We start from the raw sequence: 25,530 nt of genomic DNA on the forward strand, positions 1-25,530 counted from the left end.
TAAATGTAATCCGACGTAATCGGACTATACATTGAATGCAGTACAATAAATTATACAAGAGAGTAAATAAATCTAATTTACTAATTGAAGGTAAAGCAAGTATCATAGTTATTGGTGTGTAATAGAAAGTTATCTGTAATTATTAATTTGATTAATTATTTCAAATCATATTAAATGTAGGTAATGAATAAAAAATGATTTCAAATTTGATTATAAGCGCCTAGTGAAAAATTAACACTAATTCTTTGATATGTAATGTAATGGTTAGTTCAAGACTAAATTACAATATAAAAAGTACAATGACACTGCAGGAAATCCTACAAATCGATTTTTAAAACAACCCTTATTAGCCTTATGTTTTAACCGGTAGCAATCGGTTGCAGTTAGATTCAAATATGGAAAATTTAAACAATTGTAAAGGATTAAGCATAACCTAAAATAATGATAATAATAATGTCCTTTAGACCGATTTCGGCCACGGCAAATCTCAAGAGAGCTTAGCTAACTGCGCAGGACATATTAAAGTACACAAGTATGTGTACAAACACAGGTGCACTTTCTAAAATGTGTGTGTGCCCGATTAACTCTCATAATCCGATGGGACGGCAATCCGATACGACCAGAAAAAGTTCAGGCAGTCTTTCCGAGACACGGGAGTCGGGAGTGTAGACACTTCCAACTTCCAGACTTCGGACTGCCACTGAGAATTTTAGACAGAAAAACTCAATAATTTTTTATTGGCCCGACCTGGGATTTGAATTCAGGACTTTTTATTTTAATGCTTAATATACGAAAAAAAAACATGGTAGGTATGACTACATCATGCGGCCGATCATCGTTTTGTAATAATACTTCTTGGACGCGGTGGCCGATGATTACATTTCAAGGTTAAATTTTTATAACACATTTTTTTATACCTGTAGAGAATCAACAGGTCTATTCTGTGTGTCCGTTATATTTTTTCCTTAATCTTACATGCATTTTTGCTTCTAATTTTTTAACACAAAACAGTATAATGTATATACTTCTATACATCGCGCATTAATATTATATTATATTATTATTATTATTATTACTCATCAGATATTCTACCGCAAAACAGCAGTACTTGGTATTGTTGTGTTCCGGTTTGAGGGGTGAGTGAGCTTGTGTAATTACAGGCACAAGGGACATAACATCTTAGTTCCCAAGGTTAGTGGCGCATTGGTGATGTAAGCGATGGTTAACATTTCTTACAATGCCAATGTCTAAGGGCGTTTGGTGACCACTTACCATCAGGTGGTCCATATGCTCGTCCGCCTTCCTATTCTATTAAAAAAAAAAAACAAAATCTCGGCCGGAATGAAAGTGAGATATCAATTTTAGTGCAAGTTACCATTGCTGAAAAGTTAAATGGATATACACATTTCACATACAGGGATTTTGCTTTCTATAACGTTCTACGTAAACCGTGCATAATGCATTTCGTATAATTTTTGAAAAAGTCTTCTATTTGTTAAATGTATCATATAAAATATGCTATTATATATTGTTTTTTTTTAATATATAAAATACTCAAAGAATGATATTATTATCATTCTTTGATTCTCAAAGAATGATATAATGATATATTTGTAGAAATTTGAAACTTTACTTTCTTTTTATGTAAACTTTTTAGAATCATTGCACTCAATTTGATTCAATCCTTTCTTTACTATCATTTACGGGGTTTTTTTTTTAGTTTTATTGCGAATAATAATGTAAATTTTATTTATGTGCGAAATTAATTTAAAATAAAGGTAATCTTATTAATGTAGGGTTGTATTATATTATATTATTTCTATAGACGCTAATGTTTTATTTAAAGATTTTCTTTTATTGAGAACTTCCAATTATTTATTTTTTATGACTATAAATTAATGGTTTTTGGTAGGTACGTGTATTATGAATTCACGCGTAGCTCGTATTTCGACATAAATGTCATTTTCATGTCATGTTTGACGTAGTTGAAAAGTCAACACTAAGTCGACATATGTACATAACAAAAATATTGAAACGCGTTAAAATGCGTCAATAATATTGTTTAAATACGAAATGAAATAATTGTTTGTGATGTCGCAACGGCTGGGGGCGTTTTCAAATGGATGGACGATAGACACTGCAGCGCCTGTTGACCTCAACAACTCTGATAAAGACGTAAGTGAGGCCCCCTGCGAACTTGTTTGTTTCGATAAGAGCATTCCGAGTGACCTTTCGTGTTGTTTGCCTCCAACGGACTTATAATTATTCCTTTATCGGAGTTCCTGCAACGGTTATTAAAATGGCGTCATATTTGTCGCAGTTGCTAGCTGGTAAGTAAACATAGCCATGTACGTATTACGTAGGTTAGACGATTTTGTAATTGAACTTTTTTTGCGCGTCAAATGGAAACTTGTCTTCAACGTCAGGTAAGAAAATATTATTTATTTTTGCTTTAATATCTAACATTAAATGATTAGTTTATTTAAGTAACAAGCTTAATTCTACCAAAGTAATAAATATTATTTTCTTATATATATTTTGAACTTATTCAGTTGCTAGTTCATAACACTAATCGGATATTGTATGTAAATGGTAATTTATGTATGAAAAAAAAACCAATAATAAGTAACATTTAAATATTTTTGTTAGCGTGTACATAATAGAGGTATACAAGATATTATTTTATTTTCTTTTGACATAATTGTCTATCTATAATTTTTGCATGTAAATTTTTTTTACTCAGTATGAAGAATTTGGTTAAAATACAACATTCATTTTTCTGCATTGAATCCAGCAAGTTTATCTTAATATTTCTATGCAACCTTCATAACAGATAAAAAATGATACATACATACATGTCAGATCATTCAGGGACATTTTACTTCACCAAAAATATAACTTATCAATTCTTTTAACAAATGTACTCTTAATTTTTATAATAAGTACATAAATATGCAAAGACAAGGCTAAGTACCTTTTTGTCCCCAGTCAATCAATTTCCTTTTTTTGGTAGTAAGGCAAGCTTCAGGGCTATCAATAAAAAAATAATGTTCGAGGCATGCACCACTGGCCAAAAACTAGTTTTTCTAAATGTTTTCTATATAGTATGCACGGACACAATTATAGACAGTTATTTAATAACTATAATTATTTGTTTATTAGTATACTACATATTGATAATGCCTTGTTTATTGCATTTATTTAGATTAAGACTGCCTATACACATCATTGATAAATAACAAACTATTTGTTACTAAATAAATAAATATGAATATTGTACTGTGGATTTATTTATAGAAAAAATATTTTTTTTAATTACTTACTTTAATTAAATTTTATATGTCTAATGCTATTTATAAAGAGGCAAAATGAACCATTTAAAAATATATTGGTAGGTTTTTTTATATGGCTTGTAATATGTTATTATATGGAAATAATAATTCATAAATTTTAATGAAACTGCATAATACTAGATGCCTGTAGCCTTTAGGCTAGTTTATTAGAATTCTACGGAGTATAAAACCTGTATCTTCATATTTCCTACCAATCCTATCCTGCAGGCGAACCGCTGCATCCGCAGCACAAATCATAAAGTTATGATATTGTTATAGATTTGTCAGTTTTCACTGTAAATCACAAGGATGTCTTTCACTCAACTACATGATAAGGAATAGTTTAAATAAAAATACACAACATACATAGACTCTGTCCAAAAACTATAAACTATCATAATGTGAAAGTTCCATCTCAATTACTTCATAGTTTTTGATTTTTCATTTATTAAAGACATAACTAGCAATACACCTTTCTAAGTCAAACCAAAGTACATAAAGAGAAAAGAAAAAATATTTTAAATACTCACACCAATTATAAATTAATGTAATAAAAATATTTGGTTGGGTTAGATTGTGTGGTGATATTTTCAGTCTTATACCTAACTAAGCCTCTTATCATAAAACTTAAAGAAATTAATGTTTTATTGTAAGTACATATTTGTATTCTTTTCTTGTAATTATTTCAAAAACATGGAATGTTTAATGTCTCGATAGGCAAGTGTATATACTTCATTTACCCCCTGGTAAGCACGACACTGATAGCCGCTATCATAAGGTCAGCTTGATCTTAGACCCGCTCACCCACGACTGTTGTCTACAAACGATAACAACGCCTATAAATTACTAAAGTGGATTGCGTTCTACTGTTAATTCTCAGTCGTTGTTCAGACGTGTATCCTTAACCACGTTGCCCTGTTTCTCGCGTTATTGTGCGGTTGTTTGAAACATATTCTTATTTTATACTAATCCTAATGGCTAAATACGTGAATTACAGTGATTTTCTATCTCCAAATTAGTTTTTGTTGTGATTTGAAAGACATTGGACAATAACTTCATATTTGAAGATATATTCGTTTAAAATTCAACTTGGCGACAGCATACATGCATCACTATTTGAACGAGCTCTTACAAAAAATGACAATTACATTGAAGTATCGAGTCAACCCTATTTATTATTCAGATTACTCGGATACGATTTAGGCTCGCACCTGAAATTATTTCAGCTAAAACGTACGCTCTGCCATTGGCTATATAATTTCGAATACTATAAATACGGTGTATATCCGAAAGACATAACCTGATATTTGGTGTCTGATTAACTAAGAGGCATTTATTTTAAGAAAATGGACATCGTGGCTAATGTAAGTGTTTTAAACATTCATTGAATGTTTCTATTATTAAAATGGAAATGAAAAGCTATTTTCACTTATTCATTTTCTAATCTAAATGTAATAAATTTCGTTATCTGTCAAATCAAATCACACCACGCTGGTGTGAGACATAGGTCAGAGCCTCAGAGGGTATCTCTAAATAGCTACAAAGAAAACAGTATCACTAAGGTACATATTATTTCGTAAATTATGATATAAAAGTTGATGACAGTGCTGTTTAAGCGGTTGCAATTGTATTTATCTAATTTAACACAGTTGAATGTTTTCCGAAAACAAAGGACTAAAATTTGACATTTAAATAATCTCTTGATTTTTTTTCTATCTGCAGTACCACCCTGTCTTCAAAGCGTTCCTCGCTGGCTCGTTTTCGGGGACTTTCAGCACGATTCTCTTTCAACCACTGGACCTGGTGAAGACGAGACTTCAAAACTCGAGTCAGCATGTTGTTGCGGCGACAGTCAAGTAAGTCATTAATTTATTTGTCGAGGAATTTTGGTGATGTTTTTTTTCTGACAACAGTAGATACTTAACAACCAAAAAAAATGTATTGAACTAAATAAAGCCGAGTCGACATCACCTAGCGCATATTTAAATCTTTGAACTCTGTTACATTTAATCAAACAGTTATTTTTAATTGGGACATTGTTAACATGAATACGAGATAATGACATGGCAACACACTCCGGGCAACAATGATTACCGATATTCCGAAGATTTGATAGCTTTCTTTATTCGATATTTGTTTATATATAATTGTTCATTTTATATTTTGTGTTATTTTCATTTACCGAAAATTACCAGATTTAAAACTATTAAGTCTAATGAAGCTACGAATATTTCTCAAAAGAATATTATCTCTACGAATATTTCAGAAAAGAAAAATATATATATATTTTTAATTCCATCATTAAAGAAAATTGTTTCTTATTAAATATTGTATGGAAATTAAAGAGAAACGTATTTTAAAATTGTCGAATGATAGTCGCACTTTTTATTAAACGTCGTCATTGGTCAACTGCATTTTAAAATCAGTGTCACCGAATCGCTTTATATGAATTTTTTTATTCTACCTCGTGTCTTGTAACAAAATTATTTTAAAATAAATTACACGTATAACTCATTAAATATATGCCAAAAAGATTTTATATAATTTAGCAGAAGATTAACAATGGGTCGTTATTTTCAGCGGCCGAATCCAACCCGGCATGATTACGATATTCGTAAACATCATACGCCAAGAGCACATAGCTGGTCTATGGAGAGGCATGGTGCCGTCCATAGCTCGTTGTGTACCGGGCGTTGGCTTGTATTTCTCATCATTACATTGGCTCAAGTCTAAAATGGGCAAGAATAGGCAAGACTTGGGAGCTTTGGAGGCTATCGCTCTGGGAGTCGTTGCGCGATCAATGAGTGGAATTGCATTAATACCTATCACTGTTATTAAAACTAGGTAAGTTATTCTAGTGACATAAGCTTTATAACTTTATATTTTACCAATTCCTTCTAAAAATAATTTTATATCGTTATAGTATATTCAAATGTTTTGTCTTTGAATTTTAATAAATTAATATTTTTTTGCAGGTACGAGTCAGGAGTTTACAAATATAATAGTCTAACCGGTGCCTTAAAAGCCATTTATAAAGCGGAAGGTTTCCGTGGTTTGTCTTGCGGATTGGGTCCGACACTGGCGAGGGACGCGCCCTTCTCGGGACTATACCTCATGTTCTACACACAGACGAAAAAAGTTGTACCCAAAGGTAAAACTACAACGATACACTCTTATTTATAAAACGACTAAAATACCAAACTTATTCAAAATATATGTGTGATGAGCCATCTAAAGATTTATTTTAATTAACTTAAACATACCAAAAGATACCTTTTACTTTACATTATATAAAGGTATAACTATTACATTCTGAAAAATTAACTTGAAGAATGAATTATAATATGAGATAAAAAATGTATTTTTAGAATACCTACAATCTCCAGCGTCAGCGAGTGTGGTACATTTCTCTTGCGGTATAATAGCGGGTATAGCGGCTTCGCTCGCTACAAATCCGGCGGACGTCTTGAAGACCAAAATGCAACTGTACCCGGACAAATTTCCGAACGCATTCAGCGCGGCGATGTATGTGCATCAGGTATGTGATATTATTCTTTTTTAATTTAGTGGTAAGTTGTTTATCCCCACTTTATTTCCTTCCTTCCTTTTACTTCCAAAAGTCCGATGATAACTATTCAAAATGGCATTTTTTTACGAATCTATAATACTAATAACTTATATGGTTGTAGATTTCGACCAATGACATTATCACGTCATTTTAAAGTAAATTAAACTGGGAAACTAAAATGCTGTTTTTGTTAAACATTGAGAGACAAGAACGAATAAACTCGCATTTTCTCGAACATTCATTGGTTTTATTAATTAGTTAGTTCAGTTTTATTCATATGGCTATTAGATAAGGCTGCAGATCCCGAGGATCTTAGTCACTGGGTCGGGTGATTAAGAGTTATAATAGTTAATTGGTTTTTATGAAATAAATATAAAATAAAATATACAAAAATTCACAGTAGTCAGCCTTGACTTCGGATATAGGCAGCTTACACTTCCGACTCAGAGCACGTAAAATCCTTCTGTTTTTACAAACATATAATATATCTGGTATTTTCTAATATATCTGGAAATTATGTTTATATGATTATATTGATAGTACATCAATAATTTTGGGAATGAATGTCCTTTTAGAATCAATCCGTCAATTCCTTTGAGAAAATTTAAAAGGAAAATAAATCTTTTAATTTCGCCTTCATTCTTTCAAATGGGATTTTTAAAACTAATCATGATAATATTATTTATGTTTCACCGGCATTCTCGTGCGCGTCGCGAGATCAAAGCTTAAAACGCATTACGTAACTATAATTACAGCGACCATAGACAGTTTATTGATAATATCTCGACAGGAGTGTGACCCTCCATAATTATTTCGACTCGTATCGCAGTGCATCGACGGGTCATTTATAAGTTTACTAGTGATTTATGTTTCTGAGAATTAAGGTTATCTTTCGTCGCACGCGTTAAATACATATAACAATTTTTATTATTAATGTTTTCATATTATTAACTTTATTACGTCATATCATTAAAATTAAAAGGAAATATTATTAATTTTAGTTTAATATTTCATCATAGATAATAGATTGGATATAGGTATATATTTTTATAAATTTAAAGGCTTTGTGCAAGTCTGCCTGGATATGTCTTAATCAAAACGTAAATCAACTACTCTGTGTATCTGTATTGTAGTTTTAAGTGCGAGGGAACCATTACAGGGACAAGTAATAAGATCTTAGTTCTCATGCTTAGTGGTTTGTCAGGAACGATTATTTTTTATAATTATTAAATTAATAAAACAAATACGCTTAAAATACTTACTGGATTATAATAAAATTAATGTTGACTAAAAGATACGGTAAGTAAGTAAGTAAGTAAGTAAGTAAGTAAGTAAGTAACAGCCTGTTAATGTCCCACTGCTGGGCTAAGGCCTCCTCTCCCTTTTGAGGAGAAGGTTTGGAGCTTATTCCACCACGCTGCTTTTGCACGTTTTCCTTCACCGTCAAGCACGAGATGAATTATAATCACAAATTAAGCACATGAAAATTCAGTGGTGCTTGCCCGGGTTTAAACCCACGATCGTCAGTTAAGATTCACGCGTTCTAACCACTAGGCCATCTCGGCTTTTAAAAGATACGGTACGTATTAATATTATTTAACATTACATTTACGCCAAGCGAAGCTTGACAGATGTTTATAAAGCCATGTAGAATGTTTAAACTTTAAGCGCAAATTCTCTTATCTAGTAGCGATTAACCGTAAACAAAACATATCAATCAATCAACAGTATAATTACATATTCCGTTTTTTTTTTGCTTTAAAACGTTATGTCATTGACATAGAATTTATAATTTATCAGCTTTGCTTACGTAACAACTTATGTTTAAAAAAAAAAACAAACAAAAATATATACTATGATTGCGATTACTTTGCTATTACACAATATATGTAAGACAAGTATTTATTTCTGTAGGTATATTGTGATTTAATTTGTTTCCTGTTGATGTTATGTAACGCTGCCGACGACCTTTTTATGAATACACGTGTAATACACATACTACTACATGCATGTTGATAGTTTTGTGTCGCTTTAATAAATGAATTAAAACGGAAGGATCTTTTCTCAAACGTTTTTATCTGTGCGACTTTCTGTCTGATTCTGTCATCTATAGTACGTGACCAGTGCTATATAAAACAATTAACTGGTTTAATTTTTATATAAATAAATAAAATATGTGGTTTGCACGCCATTTTTAAATAAAAAAAAAACGATAAAAATAAATTTCAGTAAATCATTATTTTATTATTTGTTGCAGACTTATGGGGTCCGAGGCTATTTCAAAGGGGCAGTTCCGAGGATGTTACGAAGAACCCTAATGGCGGCGACGGCTTGGACAGTGTTCGAAGAAATAACTCGATCTATTGGCTTGAAATAAGTTATTGTTTTTTTTTTATTTCGTTTTTAAACTACTCTTTTTGGGTATTTTTACTTATTGTTCCTTGTTAATGGTATCAGTTATCTACGTTTTGTAGCAATTATTTATAGTTTTCTATAGAATAAGATAATATTTTTTTTTATTGTATTGAAGTAAATAGTTCATATTTATAAGCCAATAGGTAGTTACGTATAATTGTTCAAATTTTTTAATTAGTATAGTAGAGATAATGTGATATTGTTGTTTATGAAATATAATTTCGAATAAAATAAAATCGTTTTAGTTTAATTTTTTTATCTGTTAAATAAAAGACTTCAAATTGTAACCAAATTATAATTTATTTATTTACATATTTGCTATATAAAATTTGACTAACGCTTGTGCTTAAATGCCACTGCATATTATGTATAAAAAAACTAAATTATGACAATCTTCTTTGAAGTTAATTGAGTTTAGCTTGGTTTAAGTAGTTTTTTTTTCCTTATATGGCAATTATTAAAAAAAATCAGCGTTTTCAATGGAATGTTGCCTTCATATAAATTCAATGCCTTCGTATTTATGTTCATCGACAAGTGTGTCTTGAAGTAGAACAGCTCCGTCTGTTGTGAATGCGGTGATGTATGTGGCAGTTTTACCTTCGTATTCTGTTGTTTTTAAAGCGACAATGGCTTTATCTTTTGAACCAGGAATGAACTTGAACGTAGAGAACCCAAGCTTTGGTTGATGTTTTACTATCTATAACGTAAAAGATACAATTTAAATAAATACACATGTCTTTATTACAAATTCATTAAATTATTTTTTATTAATTAGTGTGCAATGCGTTATCAGTAACGGCCTTATAAACGTTTAGTTAAACACTGATTTTTCTCTTTCTGTCATCATTAATTTGACATTTGAAAGAAGACGATAGGGCATTGTTGTTAAATTTTTAACGATAGTTTTATCTTAACGTGTTATAACTAGATTTGAAAGTTTTATTTGACTTAATTACTACTAAACAAACGTTTGAAAATGTTCTGCTGATGACATCCTGGCCAATTACAACCATTGCAGCCGTTCATAACGGTGAGTAACAACGGCTGAGGGCACTTTCATAGCCCGATGCGACAGTAATCCGACATAAAATGAAGGAAATCGTCTACACGTACTTACGCGCGGTAACATTGCAAACATTCGAATTCCGATAACTGCTAATAAGAATTAATTGTCAGGAAAATCCAGTAACTTACAAACTGTGTTTCAAACTCGGGACCTCATTATCTGCAGCCATACAAATTAGCCAAATCTACTTTAAGAAGTTCGAAGCAAAATATTAACTGATTACCTAAACTATCATAAAAATATAAAGATAGGTAACAAGCTTGTGTATAAGTAAAGAGATAAAAAGAAAATCATACTCATTATTTTTTATGATGAACCAGGATGTAAACTTTTGATAGCAAGGTTCAATCATATTCAAAATTGATGTATGATAAAGTAACTAAAACATATGTTTCAAATTGCTGTATAATCTGTGATCATTATTGAATTGAAACATATCATTTCATTCAGGTAACTAATTGTGATGCTTTCTTTTCTTGTGTTAGATTATTAGATTTGTAGTCTTGGTGTAGTTTATAAGGCTACAGATACAGATTTCTTAGGATTACAACCCAAGTCGGTTGAATTAAAAGTTTTTGGTTTTTTGTCCAGAAATTATTGTTACTCAGTAAGCACTGACACATAAAACAATTGGATTGTGGCCTAAACACTTTTACTAAAAAGCCGAGATGGCCCAGTGGTTAGAACGCGTGAATCTTATCCGATGATCGTGGGTTCAAACCCGGGCAAGCACCACTGAATTTTCATGTGCTTAATTTGTGTTTATAATTCATCTCGTGCTTGACGGTGAAGGAAAACATCGTGAGGAAACCTGCATGTGTCTAATTTCATTGAAATTATGCCACATGTGTATTCTACCAACCCGCATTGGAGCAGCGTGGTGGAATAAGCTCCAAACCTTCTCCTCAAAAGGGAGAGGAGGCCTTAGCCCAGCAGTGGGACATTAACAGGCTGTTACTGTTACTAAACACTTTTCTGTGATGTCAAATTGGCAGTCCCAGCAACTTATAGGAGTGAGGGAAATAGAAAGTGAATTTGTTTTTACACACATACATATTTGTGCACTTTAAAATGTTCTGTGCTGTTGGCTAGGCTCCTTTGACAATGGCCATTGTGACCATCAGCAAGGGGGATATTGTCATTTTAATTACCAACTTCTTGCCTTTAATATATATTTTCTAAAAAATAACTGTTGTCCCTATGTATTTAATAAAATCAAATAACAAACCTCCTTGGCTTTCACATGATTAAAATTACTATCAGCAGAAATCAAATAATTGCATCCCATAACTTCATCCCTTGTTTCATTGTAAGATTCATGACTGCATCTCCTCGGTAAGAAATACCATTTTTCATTTATACTCGACCATACTCCAGACTCATGAATCATATAGCCTGGCCATTGAATTCCGATCGATTGTCTGATTGCTTTAAATTGGTGTACCCAATTTTGATGTTGCACCTAGGTGAAAGAGATCTGGTATTACACATTGGATTCAATATTAAATTGGGTTTTTTCCTTATTTGTCTTTTTAAAATTGTAAATTATCAAATATATAAGAACTGGTTACCTCTCCAAACATGTTTATAGCTTTCACCCACATAGGGTCGTAGCTCTCAAACTCTCCACCGGCAGTTGTCCATTCTTTTCCCATTGACCCGACATATAATATCTGGTCTTTAATTGTTGCCCACTCAGACTTGAATCCTTTCTCATTATGGCCATTACCATCTGATAATATAACCCATGGCACCATTTTATTGTTTATTATTTCAAAAACCTAGTAATTATAATATTAAAGATGTTTATTAAGTTTTTACTTCCAGCTTGTGCAATACAAAATATATTTTAATAGTCATGAGACTTATGTACAATTCAAATGATATGTTAATACATCAAAGATATTTACCATGCCAGAGCGATCATCAAAAGTAAGTAATCTGCCATTATAGACAATTAGTTCAGACAGTTCCATTCCTCGTCCTTTCTGTGCATAAGTTGAAGATAGTATTGTTGTTGGCTGTTTGTCCCAAGTCACAGTAACATATTGCTTAGCTTCATCATAACTTAGAAAACCTCTCTTTAGATAGCTATTAAATGTATTTGGCTTTGTATGGCTTTTAGAATTAGTGTCTAAATCTGCTACAATACCAATTTTGTAGGTTATCACATTTCCTGATTGAAATGGTGCTGTTAAAGGATATGTAGCATTATATGGCCACGAACTTCTAGTCCACTGGTGTACCGAAGAAGCTGAGTCACTGATACACCAGTTATAATAAAATAATATTAAAAGAAAAACACCAATGACAATGATTAGAAACACAAAATGTGGTTGCAGTCTCACTGCATTGCCAACTCTATATGTGGCAGGAGTTCTAAGTGCTTTACGCCAATCACGAAGACCTTTCATTTTACGATCTTCAAATTCGTAATAGTCATACATAACGTATTGATATTTACTTAGTTCATAATTTATTGCACTGATAACATTAGTCGACTTAAAATATACTAAATAAGCAAATGTCAATAATTCAGAATCATTTGCGTCTTAATTTGAATACAGATAGATGATTTCGATTAAAAATTAAATATGTATTGCTCATTTTCGAAAGAAATCTTAAAATGTTGCTCTTTTCAGCAATAACAGCTGGCTGACCTGTGTGGATTTGACAAGTGACATCTGACAAGTGACAACTCATGATGACTACATAATAAAAATGTTATTTTTTTCACTACAAAATACTAAATATTTTTTTAGTAATAAATTTAAATATAATAATTTGTATATGGCTATATGTGCTTAATTACGCTTTCTGAATAAAATATAGAAATATTTTACTCTAAACGCGTAATGATGTGACGATTCAGACTAGTATTTGTTTTTCATTGAATATAATTATTATTTTTACAATAACAATGATTAATATTGTACAATAAATAATTGTATTCAGAAATAATTATTATTAGAAAATAAAAAAAAAACAAAATATTTCACATGGTATAAATAACATCGTAAGCATATTTATATATACCAGTTGACTATTATTATGTTGGCGTTCTATGGCTTTCGTCCAGGAGTGAATGGCATAAGGTTGAAAAAAAGTAAAAAAATTATGATACCCAAATATCTGTGCGTAGCAATAGAACTAGCAGCTTACATGGTACACTTGCACAATAGCGAATGGGAAAAAGAGTGTAGCGCATCATTGTGGATTGAATTATCCGTAGTAAATTTAGTAAAATTATATTAAAATAGATAAATTATATAAGTATTTTTGCTACAACTTACCTGATTTTTTTAAGAAAAGTTATTGCGAATATATTAAAATCAATGCAGTATAATAAAATATTAATTCATTTTATTAAGGACCATCAGCAGTCACTATACTTACACATGTAATATTAAAAATACATACAAACTTAACATAAAATGTGGGACTCTTCAAGACGGCCACATGCTTTTTAAGGTACAATATACATTTTTTTTTACTAACATTAATGTTCATTTTAGTTAAAACTTTTGCTTGTTAACTTATTGTATAAGATTTAAACGTAAAAATGTATTATGTGTATAAGCATCTTATCCTCTTGAGAAGTTGCCCGAAGCAGTTTGGTGTTAGGAAGTTCGCAGTGTGCGCATTGCACTTCCGTACCTCGGAAAGTAGTTTAACGACTAGAATTCTTCATAATTAGTTCAGGTGAGGTAATATTGTTATACAATTAATTAATCTTTGTATTTAATATTACCTACAGTGTACTGGTAATTCTTTTCCATATACACGGTTTTGATGCCGATTTTGATGAAATATATATTTTTTTATATATTCAATGAATATAATACATATATTTATTACGTTATTCATGGGTTAACATGGATGGTTCTTAGTTTAGGTAGCGTTGCTGGCACATTTTTTTCCCGATATTTTTTTTAAATTATTGTTTTGGATTTATCACTTTATATTTTAATTTATTATTTTAAAATTATTATTTATAAAATCTTAATTTTAATTTTCCAAGCGCCGGACCTTAATTACCTGGTTGCGCTATTTAATTAATTAAAAAAATATAAACAAATAATTGGTTAAATAAAATGTAACATAAAATTATTTTTAAACGAAACGATAAACTTTGCTCAAAGTAAAAAAAAATTTTTATTAGACGAGCAAGTAATGTAAAGAAATGAACGATGAATAAAAAAACAATTGACGGTTTTCGATCTCGGTCCAGACTTTAATGAATCGTAATCGATCTTACTTTATAAAAATATTTTTTCTTTGCTTTTATGATATGAATTTATTAAAGCAATGAATGCATATTTTATTGGCGCTTAAGAGATCACTTCACTTTCACTGAAAAGAAATTTAAAAGTAATTACTTACGTTCCTCATACATCCTGTAAAAAACGTACCTAATTGAAATAAAATTAGCTCACACAGTTCAGTAATTAATTTGGATTTCTTTTTGATTAAAAGTTATACAAACTATTGAAGCGCGTTACTAAATTTTTTAATAATTTATTTGTATTCTGAGAACGCAACCCGAATATTTGTTGTCAGTGGGAACTAATAAACGCTAATGCTATAAAATAGTGTTTTTGAAAAATGAGGCTAAAAGTTTTTTGCGGAAAAAATCCTTTGAAACCTAAAAATGTGTCACTAGAGCGATAAGTGTCTAAACGTACGAAAAAATGTAGCTTTAGAGATTGAATAAGAGGTTATTTTTCAATGGTGAAGCGCAAAAACCGGCATTGATAGACGCAGAAATAAAATCGACCCCGTGAATTTTCCTTTCCATTGACGATATAGTTTATTTGTTGTTTTAAGTATTGAACTGGTGGTAGGGCTTTGTGCAAGCTCGTCGGGGTAGGCACCACCTACTCATCAGATATTCTATCGCAAAACAGCAGTACTTGGTATTGTTATGTTCCGGTTTGAAGGGTGAGTGACCCAGTGTAATTACAAGGGACATAACATCTTAGTTCCCAAGGTTGGTGGCACATTGGCGATGTAAGCGATGGTTAACATTTCTTACAGCGGCAATGTCTATGGGCGTTGGTGACCACTCACCACCAGGTATATACCATCAGATATATGCTCATCCGCCTACCTATACTATAAAAAATAATAATTCACATACAAAATAATTACACCTAACGTGGCTGCCGGATATGAATCAGTAAATATATATTTATTTACTTGTAAATTAAATATTCCATTGTTATTACTCAGCCAAATTTGAAATTAACTTGAAAAAATGTTTAATCATAAAATAGATGTATAATCTACATTTGTAATCTATAACAGGTTAAAAATGTGTAGTCGTAATATTATTCATATGCCTCTTTCATGAAAGGAAAAACGTTATTAATAATTATGCTTCGTACTTATTATCGTGTCTCTTTGGAGCAATAATACGAATACACTATATTGTATATAACAAAAAAAACGTATAATAGCAATTACTTAGACAGTAATTCATACAAATACATTCAATTTAGATAATGTTAGTAAAGCCGATAGAAATGGAAAGCACGATAGTGATGTAATTATGCGCCATTATAGTGTTGCAATATTTTAACTTAATAACAAATTAAGAGATTTGAAATTTTCATTTTTACAACGTCTAGACAACAATGAGTTTAATGCCAAGAAAACACAGGTGTGCGCTCTCACAGCGAAAAAGTCACCATTTTACCCTCATCCCTCCCTCTGTGGCACACCGCTGACGATACAAAGCAAAATCGCCATGCTGGGGATGGACGTTCGCTGCGACCTTAGTCCAAGGGATTACATCGAGGCTATTATAAAAACAGCTTCACGAAAACTCGGAGTTCTGAACAAGGTGCGGCGTTTTTTCACGCCAGAACAACTGTGCCTGTTATACAAAACACAGGTACGGTCTTGCGTTGAATATTGCTCGCACCTTTGGGATGGCTCCGCTAAGTACCTAATGGAGGACTTGGACCGGTTGCAGCGACGTGCAGTACGCATTATTGGCGACGTAAAGGTCACAAACACCCTTGAACCTTTACAATTGCGTCGCGAGATAGCAGCACTGAGCGCTTTCTATCGTCTGTATCACGGCGAGTGCTCTGAGGAATTATTCTCTCTAATTCCTGCTTCCCCCTTCCTTCTTAAGTCCACGCGAGCTGGTTCTCGATGTCACCGCCTAACTGTGACATCAATTCCATCGCGCACAAAGAAATTTGGCAACTCCTTTCTTTGTCGCACTACCAAAGAATGGAATTCCTTACCAGCTCACGTGTTCCCCTCCTCTTACAACCCGGGTTCCTTCAAACGAGGCGTGAAGAGGCATCTTGCGGGCCGGCAAGGCGGGGACGGCTAGTACAGAACATTCTTCCCGACTGTACTGGCCGTCGTCGCGTTTGGACTCTACTACGACTTACCATCAGGTGGAGTAGTCATTTGCCATCCCGGGGCATATAAAAAAAAAAAAAATTTACAATGGACTGAATATATTAAACTAAAAAGTTCTTAAATGGTTTTAAAAAAACTAATTGATTTTTTAGTGATATATTTGACTAATGGATGAAAATTGTATGCGTTTTAAATGTCTAATAAATTTTGAAGAAACTTAAAAAATATAAAATTGTGTCTACTGGTAAATTAGGAGCAATGTTTCTGATAAAAAAAAATATTTTTGTTTATTGGCTGTTTTTGAATGAAGAAAGAAAAACACCATATATGTCATTATTATTGTAAATAAACAAAACAGATAAAAAAGCATTATGAATGGAATATTTACAAATGTTTTGTGGTATTTGGAATTCATTGCCTTTGCTGTAACTTTGATTTTATTTTTCTGTTTCATTTTGTATATAACTAAAGTAAATTACGTTTCATATAACAAGCGGTACGATATGCGGCAGAAGTATGTACCTCTTTTATTTTACTTAAATACTTAAATAATATATTTTACGAGCACGAAGCGAGTTATTTTTAGCATATAAAGGGCATGTAAGAGAGGCTACGACTAAATTCCGAGATATTTATGATCTAGATTATTTTTATAATAAACGGACCTCAATAGATTATTGGTAGTAGTGCCTGCCTGAATCTGCCTCTTTGGTTTAGCAGCTATATTATAAGGCTGCAGATGTCTAGGTCTTGGGTTCAAAACCAGACTTGGCCTAATAAGATCCTAGTGGATTATGACCATAAAGGAATATGGAATGTACTTGCTTTAAATATATTATATTCCTATAAATAAACAGGCAAAAGTAAAAACAGTTCAGTACCATTTTCTCTTCTATTCATCGACTGATTATTTTTTCTTGATTGATAACTTTTGTTGAGCTTTAGTTTGAATCTAAATTTTGTGTTATCAATATATTTTTTTAAATAGAAGTAGAAAAACGGAAAATGCAAACGAATATAAGTTTTCCTGAAATTTTTAATAATGGTCTTGACCGAATTTCGTAAATAAATACACACAAATATTTTCAGATACATGGCCGACGGTACATGGTTTATACAAAGCTAAATACATGGAAACCGCAAGTAGCAAACATAAAATTATACTGTAAGTTCAATTTCATAAAAAACCACATCCCTTCAAGGAGGCGACCTAAATTCATGTCTCTGATATTATTCTCTAAGTCACAACTCGTTTCAGCACCCGGGTGTCTGAATTTCTAGAACCGTTTAAGAAGCATCCTTTTATAAAGTAAGAAAATTAATATATCCACATATATAAATAGAAATTAAAATTAAATATAGTTTTGTAATTAAATTATCTTAAGGAGGATGGTAAAGCCTGTTAAATTCATAAATTTATATAAATCTAAATTTATCTAATTTTAATTATAAATCTGCAACAACAACTATAAAAGTGTTGTATCTCATTTGTATGGTATTTTTTTGTCTGGAAATAAATGATTATTATTATTGTATACATACATTATTTATGTATTTTTTAATAATAAGATGCCGAAATGGTTTAGTGGCCTGGTTCTTAATCGATGATCGCGGTTTGAAAGCCGGATAAGCATAATTAAGTTTTCAAATAAGATTCATCTCTTGTTTGGCATGAGTATGAAGGGAAGTATCGCGAAAGATGACTAGAAACATCGGTTGAAGACATGACTATTTCCAGTTTTACTTTAATTTATTTTTGCAAATGAACCTTTATTACCATTTTATTTCATATCGTCTCGATTCTGTACACTGACGATATAAATTAATTATGATACTACTATGTACGTATGTGTGCAGTAGCAAGCGGGCAATATGCGTTTTTTATTTTTTATATTGTGTATCGATAAAAATAAATAAATTGTTGCTGCACCGAGCTCGACTATATATTATAAAAAGTTATTTTCTTTGTGTGTAAGTTATATACAGGTATTTATAATAATCTAAATATCAAATTTTGAAATTTATTTAATTTATATTATAAATTATATCGAAATTTTCACTTTATACATTTTGTAACAAACTAACATATAAGTGATCCTCTGCTAAGTGGGACACTTCCTGATGAAGTGAGAATTTCAAGGTTATTCTAATACGTTGTCAGAGAGGTTGGTGAGTACTTAAGGGCCAGGTTCCAATGCGGTGGTTATACATAAATGGGGCATGGGTTTTTATGATATTTTTCTTCACCCCTAAAAACGAGATACACACAAATTTAGTCTGTAAGTTAGGCGCTACTTGCTCGGATGTCAACCTTGTCTTTATCATTACTTTTCACTGAATCCTAATATCAGTGAATATCTTATTGTTACATTTGTTTCTAAATGTGTATTTTTTAGTTTAGAACAAGTGATATGTACGAAACCAATGCGAAAACGAAAGCTAAAGGAACCGAATCAGAGGCCCGTGTGCTGTGACTTGGGATGTGTTTGGTTCTGTAGACTCATAGGGAGTATAATAACAATTGCTTTGTGTTATTTCGGTGCATACGCATTTATATCAGATACGAAATTGAAGTTCGGCTTGTTTGTACCCTGAGTAACCATGAATACAGAATAATAAAAATATTTTTCATATAATTACACTTCTTTTTGTTACCAAATTATTAAATTTCGAGTTTATAATTTTCTAAAACATTACCTTAATGAATAAACTTATAAAAATCACAAAGCAATACACGCATTTATATTATAAATATTTGCAATACATTTTTCAATTAAAGTAATTGCGATTATATCTTTAGTTACTAGACCATCACATAGAAATGCTTTTTTTTTGTTCGGCTTTTAGTTATTAAATAAAACATGACCGTACTTTCGAAAAGATTACAATGAACACTGATGTGTGATGTATAATATAATAATTGCGCCTAATGCTATCAAAATGAAAGTATATATCAAACAAATTAGAAATAAGATATTATTGGTATTGATTTTATTGCAATTGGTGGTAGACTTATACTGGTGGTAGAGCTTAGTGCAAGCTCGTCTGGGTAGGTACCACCCACTCATCAGATATTCTACCGCTTGTGTTCCGGTTTGAAGGGTGAGTGAGCCAGTGTAATTACAGGCACAAGGGACATAACATCTTAGTTCCCAAGGTTGGTGGCGCATTGGTGATGTAAGCGATGGTTAACATTTCTTACAATGCCAATGTCTAAGGGCGTTTGGTGACCACTTACCATCAGGTGGCCCATATGCTCGTCCGCCTTCCTATTCTATAAAAAAAAAAAAATGTGTTAGCTGGTAACCGCGTTATGTCTAAAAACTTTCAATATTAATAAATTATAGATACTACAAGTATAGTCAGGTCTGCACTTCTCTAGTCTGTTATATTTTTACTTTTTTGTAATAAATGTTTGACAGACATAACTCATTTACTGTTTTGTTATATATATAGATTGAGTCGTGATTGTTCGTTCTACTCACGCCTGACAAATTTGATTAGCAGATCCTTTGTTTGAGTAGCTGAATGTTTTATAAAGTTTTTTGCGCAAAGATGGACAATGGAGGCTGCGCACGAAAATGTCTATAATGTAATTGACTTAACATACTTTCTATTTTTATGTTGAAATTAATTTAAATCAACTTTATGTTTATTGTTCGAAATGTAGCAATTTAAAAAAAAATTATATGCTTTGATTTCAGTGAAAGATTTATTGATTAATATTTAATTTTTTTGAATAATAAACGTATTACAAGTAATGCAAGATAACTTATAACATTATTGAGTTTCTTTGAATTGATAAGACAATGTAAGAAAATCAATAAATATTGATTTTCTTTTAAGATAAATAAGGTATTGAATTAACATACCTATGAACTTGATTGAAGGAAAAGAGTAACTAGGGGGGTCCTTGCCGGTTCTGTAAATTCCGAATGGATAGTAGATTTACTTAAAATCTTGTAATTTGACGTGCTTACTTCACTACAAAAAAACCGAGATGGTCCAGTGGTAATAACGCGTGAATCTTAACCGATGAACCCACGAGTTCAAACCCGGGCAAGCATCACTGATTTTCATGTGCTTAATTTGTGATTATAATTCATCAGGTGCTTGACGGTGAAGGAAAACATCGTGAGGAAACCTGCATGTGTCTAAGTTCACTGAAATTCTGCCACATGTGTATTCCACCAACCCGCATTGGAGCAGCATGGTGGAATAAGCTCCAAAAACCTTCTCCTCAAAAAGGGAGAGGAGGCTTTAGCCCAGCGTGGGATTTTTACAGGCTGTTACTGGTACTTCAATACAAAATCAAAATTACCAATAATATCGAATTTCGTATCGATGTTTGTATCCTATTGTAATGATAATAAATATTTCAGCACCATTTAAAAATAAAAATAACAAATAGTTCAAAAACCAATCATATTTATTATGTGTTCCTCAAATTTTTAATAATTATTATGATCACAATTGCAATCAATCGGTAAAAACTAGTTCAAATAGTCTTAAGTAAATATAAGAGTATTTCGAATGTTCGATTTATATAAAAATATTTAAAAATAAATGTTCTTTTGTAGCGGTCATGCCGGATATTAACCTTACGTAACATATTAAAGTGAAGCAAATCTTAGTGCACGCAAGATGCTTCAAGGAAGTGAATTCTGCGATGCGTAATTTTACGACTTTTAAGTTTATTACATGACTTGATTGGTAAAACGGACTTTTTTACAAACTATAAAGAATGTATGTGATTTCTAAATGATTTTAATAGACATGAATATTAATTGACCTTCATGCTAAAACACTAATAAGCGTGATGCTTTAACTCATCTAAATATTTCATTAAAGAAAAATAAATTAAAAATTATTATATTAAAAATATTATGTTTAATACAATTTATTATAAGTTGGAAATAACAATTCCAAATAATTCTCCAAATAAACGTTTTATTCATTATTATCCTTTTTTATAGAATAGGTGGACGAGCATATAGGCCATCTGATGGTAAGTGGTCACCAACGCCCATAGACATTAGCATTGTAAGAGATGTTAACCATAGCTTACATCGGCCACTGCGCCACCAACCTTAGAAACTAAGATGTTATGTTCCTTGTGTTTGTAATTAGTTCAATTTCAATACCATATGTCGCAAGGATTTTGGCTCAGTGTCATCTGCGTCAAGCGTTTCTCCAACAAATAACTACTATTTGTATGCCTTACGTTATATTATGTACTTCTATAATATTTCTTTACTCTATTTTTACTTCTGTTAGAATTAGCTCAAATTAACAATACTCGTATTGTATACAAAGTACTAATGTAAAGTAATTATTCGACCGAATGTCCTCGTAACACAGCACCGAACTACAATAGCTTCCGCCTGTTAACAGAGACATGGGTGCGTAAAATTCGGAACGGGCTGTGTATTCAAGGCACGCGTTTTCAACAAGACAAAAATAAACATTTCGGCGCTTATACATTTACCGTTACAACGTCACGTCATTTAGTTACCGTCTTTTATGACGGCTGAATATTATAAATGATTTTAAAATGGTAAAAAATATAATTCACTCATATTATGTATAGTTTTGTATTTTTTACAGCTGCAGATCAAGTTCTTCAATACAAATCCTTAGCTTATTGCCTTTTAGTTTTGTCACCAGGGGACAGATTATTTTACAATGTCGTAGGAAGAGAAGAAAGAAATTGTTTGGTGCAACCGACGATTCAAAATCAATTATATTTTGAAGACAAGCATATAAGCAGGAATTTCCTTGTTAATCCTTAACATTAACAACACAATTATCCTATATTTTGATTGTGTTGTTAAGGTTACACGGCGCATTGGGCTTTTTCACGGTATATTCTGAGCAAAAGATGAATTATAAATATAAATCAAACTCATGAAAATTTAATAGTGCTTGCCAGGGCGTAGACTTGGTTGAGATCGCTTCTTTTTCGTCTAATAATATTATATGTAATATATAACTTAATGGCATCCAATAAATATGATTGGATATATACTATATAATATAATAAAAAACTAACGTTTCAATTTCGGCGTCGTGGATTAATCCGGTAAAATAAACGTTCAGTGCAATGCTAACGAGTCCTATAACAGAGTGATGTTCAGTCTAAGCGGTCAGCGTGTCAACATGCAAACAAGTTCATCTTTGTTTTAACTTGTTTGTTCCCTCACAAAAGCGATGTTTGCACTCGGGGGGTGATAAATGAAATGGGGCGGATGTAGAGATTCACACAGAGCTCTTATAAAGAAACCAATACTGCAACACGATTGGTTGTACCAAATATTGTAAATTAATCTTTCGATTTGGCAATTTAATATGAGGTTTGGCTTCCAAAATGATTACTCTTTGATGAATTATATTCTTAATGAAAATGCTGACTGTACTGGTTAGAGGTATATTTCAATTTGGTTTTAACAAAACTTATGAAGACACTACATTCAAAAAACGAGAATATAAACAAAGAATAAAAATATTCGATCGTTGCTTTTCGATAAATATTCTTCTTGCAACTCATAATTAAAGTCAAAAGATGTCAAAACGTCATTAAGTCGAAATTTGTAGCAAAAATATTTTAATAGTATCCAAGTAAATAATAGCAGTATTTTATATTTACGAAATACTCAGTACAACAAAGTATCTATATATTTTTACAACGGAACGCTGAACATGATAATCAAAGTCGCTATCTTAATACGTTCGTTCTTTAACAATATAAAAATTATTCGTTCTCATTACGATTTGTATATTAATTGTGCACAATTTCCATTAAAATAAAAACAAATTAACGGAGAACTATAACGAGATTTATCTCACAGAATCATGAACAATAACGATATTAACTTAATAATCCGTCATGGCCAGTGGTGCAAATTATAATTAGTATGTATATAATGATATATATGTATTTATATTTCTCATTGTCGAAGGATACATACTGCGCAATTGTATATAGTGCAGGGATGTCGTAAGCTATCGCAACTAAACTTAGAAGTTTATTTGATTTCATGGAATTATATGCTTAAGTAGTCAGATTGCCTCGTTGGTCTAGTGGCTTGATGTAAGGCTGCAGACCCGGATGGCCTGGGTTCAATTCCCAGGTCGAGCCAATAAAAAGTTATTGGGTTTTTTTGACAGAAAATTCTCAGTAGCAGCCCGGAGTCTGGAAGTTGGAAGTGTGTACACTCCCGTGCCTCGGAAAGCACGTAAAGCCGTTGGTCCTGCGCCTGAACTCTTTCCGGTTGTGTCGGATTGCCGTCCCATCGGATTATGAGAGTTAGGGAATAGAGAGTGCACCTGTGTTTGCGTACACACTTGTGCACTATAATATCTCCTGCATAGTTGGCTAATCTCTCTTGAGATTGGCCACCGTGGCTGAAATCGGTCTGGAGGACATTATTATTTTTATTATGTTTAAGTAGCTAGAGCTTTCTCGGTTTTAATCTAATTTATTTTTCTAGGACCAATATTGTATCTGTATATCGCTACAAAGGGTATTAGTTGGATTTACTAATATGTGATGGATCACTGGCGGCAAATTTCAGAAATTATAATATGGAAAATTAATTTAGCGAAATAACTTTAGAAAAGATAATAAACTTTTATTTTCCATTCCCCTAAGAATAATATTATGCTTCTCAATAGTAAACTGTGTGTATGACCATTCTTTAACTTATTTGGTTGTCTAACAGTTTTTACAACGATCATAAATGACGAAACGAGATGTGCCTACAAAATTTATAAACGATATAATTATTAAGAGTTAGAAAAAAAAAACGGTATTTATTACATTTTTCACATCTATTAATTAATTTAAGTACATTCATCAACTATTTTGGAAACAGAATGTATCGTAAAGTGCTCATTACAAAAAAACAAAATTGAAGTTCTTTATTATACATTATACAAAATATCTTTTTTTTATAATATGAAAAACTTCTAAACGATGCTTCTAATTAAAAAAACTTCTTTCCAATGTCAAATCAACAATGACAGAAAGGGCGAAATCAATGTTTAATTAAACAGCCGCTAAGCAATGTTTATAAATAAGTCCGTAAAATCCTACAACGGTTAATCTGCAAATTGAATGGTTTATTTTTTTATATATAAATAGCCCTTGGTCTTACAATGCCATGAATAGCGCAAAAGGCCAGATGTAGCGTAACAACCATTACTAAACATGCATTTTTTTCTTTTTTAACCGTTTGATCTTTTTTTTTCTACTGTGTGCGTACTAACCAATTACCTGTCTCGACTTCACACGGGTAAAAAATAAGGTTTTGTTCCATGATTTTAATGATGATGACCATAACGACTAATGTCAAGAGACATTCGCCAACTGCGCAAGACATATAATATAGTGCAAGTGTCTGCGCAAACACAGATGCTCCCTCATGCTTATAATCCGATAGGAGTTCAGGCATAGGACCAACGGCTTTACGTGCTTTCCGAGACACAGGACTGTACACACTTCCAATTTCCCAATTCTGAGCTGCTACTGATATTCACCGACAGACCCCCAAACCCCAATAATTTAATAACGGCAGACAAATAGAAATATATATATAATATGCATTACATTAATCATTGTATACTACTATTCACAGAAAAACAGTAGTTACTGTTTATTTTTCAAATTTAAATTTGACTTACTCATTTTAGACGACTAAATTAAAGTCCATACCTTACTGTAAACATTTGCACAGACAAACTATCAAGCAAAGGTTTTTTATATCTGT

General features: G+C 31.8%; 2 protein-coding genes across 5 annotated transcripts; one reads left to right on the plus strand and one right to left on the minus strand.

Moving 5' to 3' along the window:
* The first annotated feature begins 1,983 nt into the window (after positions 1-1,983).
* LOC126770617 (mitochondrial glycine transporter-like) lies at positions 1,984-9,526 on the plus strand. Of its 3 annotated transcripts, none has more exons than XM_050490102.1 (6): positions 1,984-2,175; positions 5,055-5,188; positions 5,913-6,176; positions 6,308-6,483; positions 6,701-6,870; positions 9,158-9,525. In XM_050490102.1, the coding sequence occupies exons 1-6, from the start codon at positions 2,092-2,094 to the stop codon at positions 9,275-9,277; spliced, it is 948 nt and encodes a 315-aa protein (XP_050346059.1). In that variant the 5' UTR covers positions 1,984-2,091; the 3' UTR covers positions 9,278-9,525. The 3 variants fall into 3 exon arrangements, with proteins under 3 accessions (XP_050346059.1, XP_050346060.1, XP_050346061.1); XM_050490103.1 differs by lacking the exon at positions 1,984-2,175 and adding an exon at positions 2,388-2,426 and having other exon boundaries at positions 9,158-9,526; XM_050490104.1 differs by lacking the exon at positions 1,984-2,175 and adding an exon at positions 4,199-4,696.
* Positions 9,527-9,623: 97 nt separating this feature from the next.
* Positions 9,624-13,051, minus strand: LOC126770586 (soluble calcium-activated nucleotidase 1). 2 transcript variants are annotated; one of them, XM_050490055.1, is made up of 4 exons: positions 12,292-13,051; positions 11,953-12,162; positions 11,610-11,843; positions 9,624-10,012 (listed from the first exon to the last, which is right to left on the minus strand). In XM_050490055.1, the coding sequence occupies exons 1-4, from the start codon at positions 12,826-12,828 to the stop codon at positions 9,809-9,811; spliced, it is 1,185 nt and encodes a 394-aa protein (XP_050346012.1). In that variant the 5' UTR covers positions 12,829-13,051; the 3' UTR covers positions 9,624-9,808. The 2 variants fall into 2 exon arrangements, with proteins under 2 accessions (XP_050346012.1, XP_050346014.1); XM_050490057.1 differs by having other exon boundaries at positions 9,625-10,012; positions 11,953-12,113; positions 12,292-12,551.
* Between the last annotated feature and the right edge of the window lie 12,479 nt (positions 13,052-25,530).

Source organism: Nymphalis io, chromosome 9, assembly GCF_905147045.1.
Source record: "Nymphalis io chromosome 9, ilAglIoxx1.1, whole genome shotgun sequence".
Taxonomy (NCBI): domain Eukaryota; kingdom Metazoa; phylum Arthropoda; class Insecta; order Lepidoptera; family Nymphalidae; genus Nymphalis; species Nymphalis io.

Excerpts from the sequence above, each read along its gene's own strand:
- LOC126770617 (XM_050490102.1), top strand. The coding sequence starts at position 2,092 with ATGTCGCAACGGCTGGGGGCGTTTTCAAATGGATGGACGATAGACACT. Across the intron at positions 2,176-5,054 it reads TCAACAACTCTGATAAAGAC|TACCACCCTGTCTTCAAAGC; the intron begins GTAAGTGAGGCC and ends TTCTATCTGCAG. Across the intron at positions 6,871-9,157 it reads CGGCGATGTATGTGCATCAG|ACTTATGGGGTCCGAGGCTA; the intron begins GTATGTGATATT and ends TATTTGTTGCAG.
- LOC126770586 (XM_050490055.1), bottom strand. The coding sequence starts at position 12,828 with ATGTATGACTATTACGAATTTGAAGATCGTAAAATGAAAGGTCTTCGT. Across the intron at positions 11,844-11,952 it reads CTATAAACATGTTTGGAGAG|GTGCAACATCAAAATTGGGT; the intron begins GTAACCAGTTCT and ends TCTTTCACCTAG. Across the intron at positions 10,013-11,609 it reads ATCATGTGAAAGCCAAGGAG|ATAGTAAAACATCAACCAAA; the intron begins GTTTGTTATTTG and ends TTTACGTTATAG.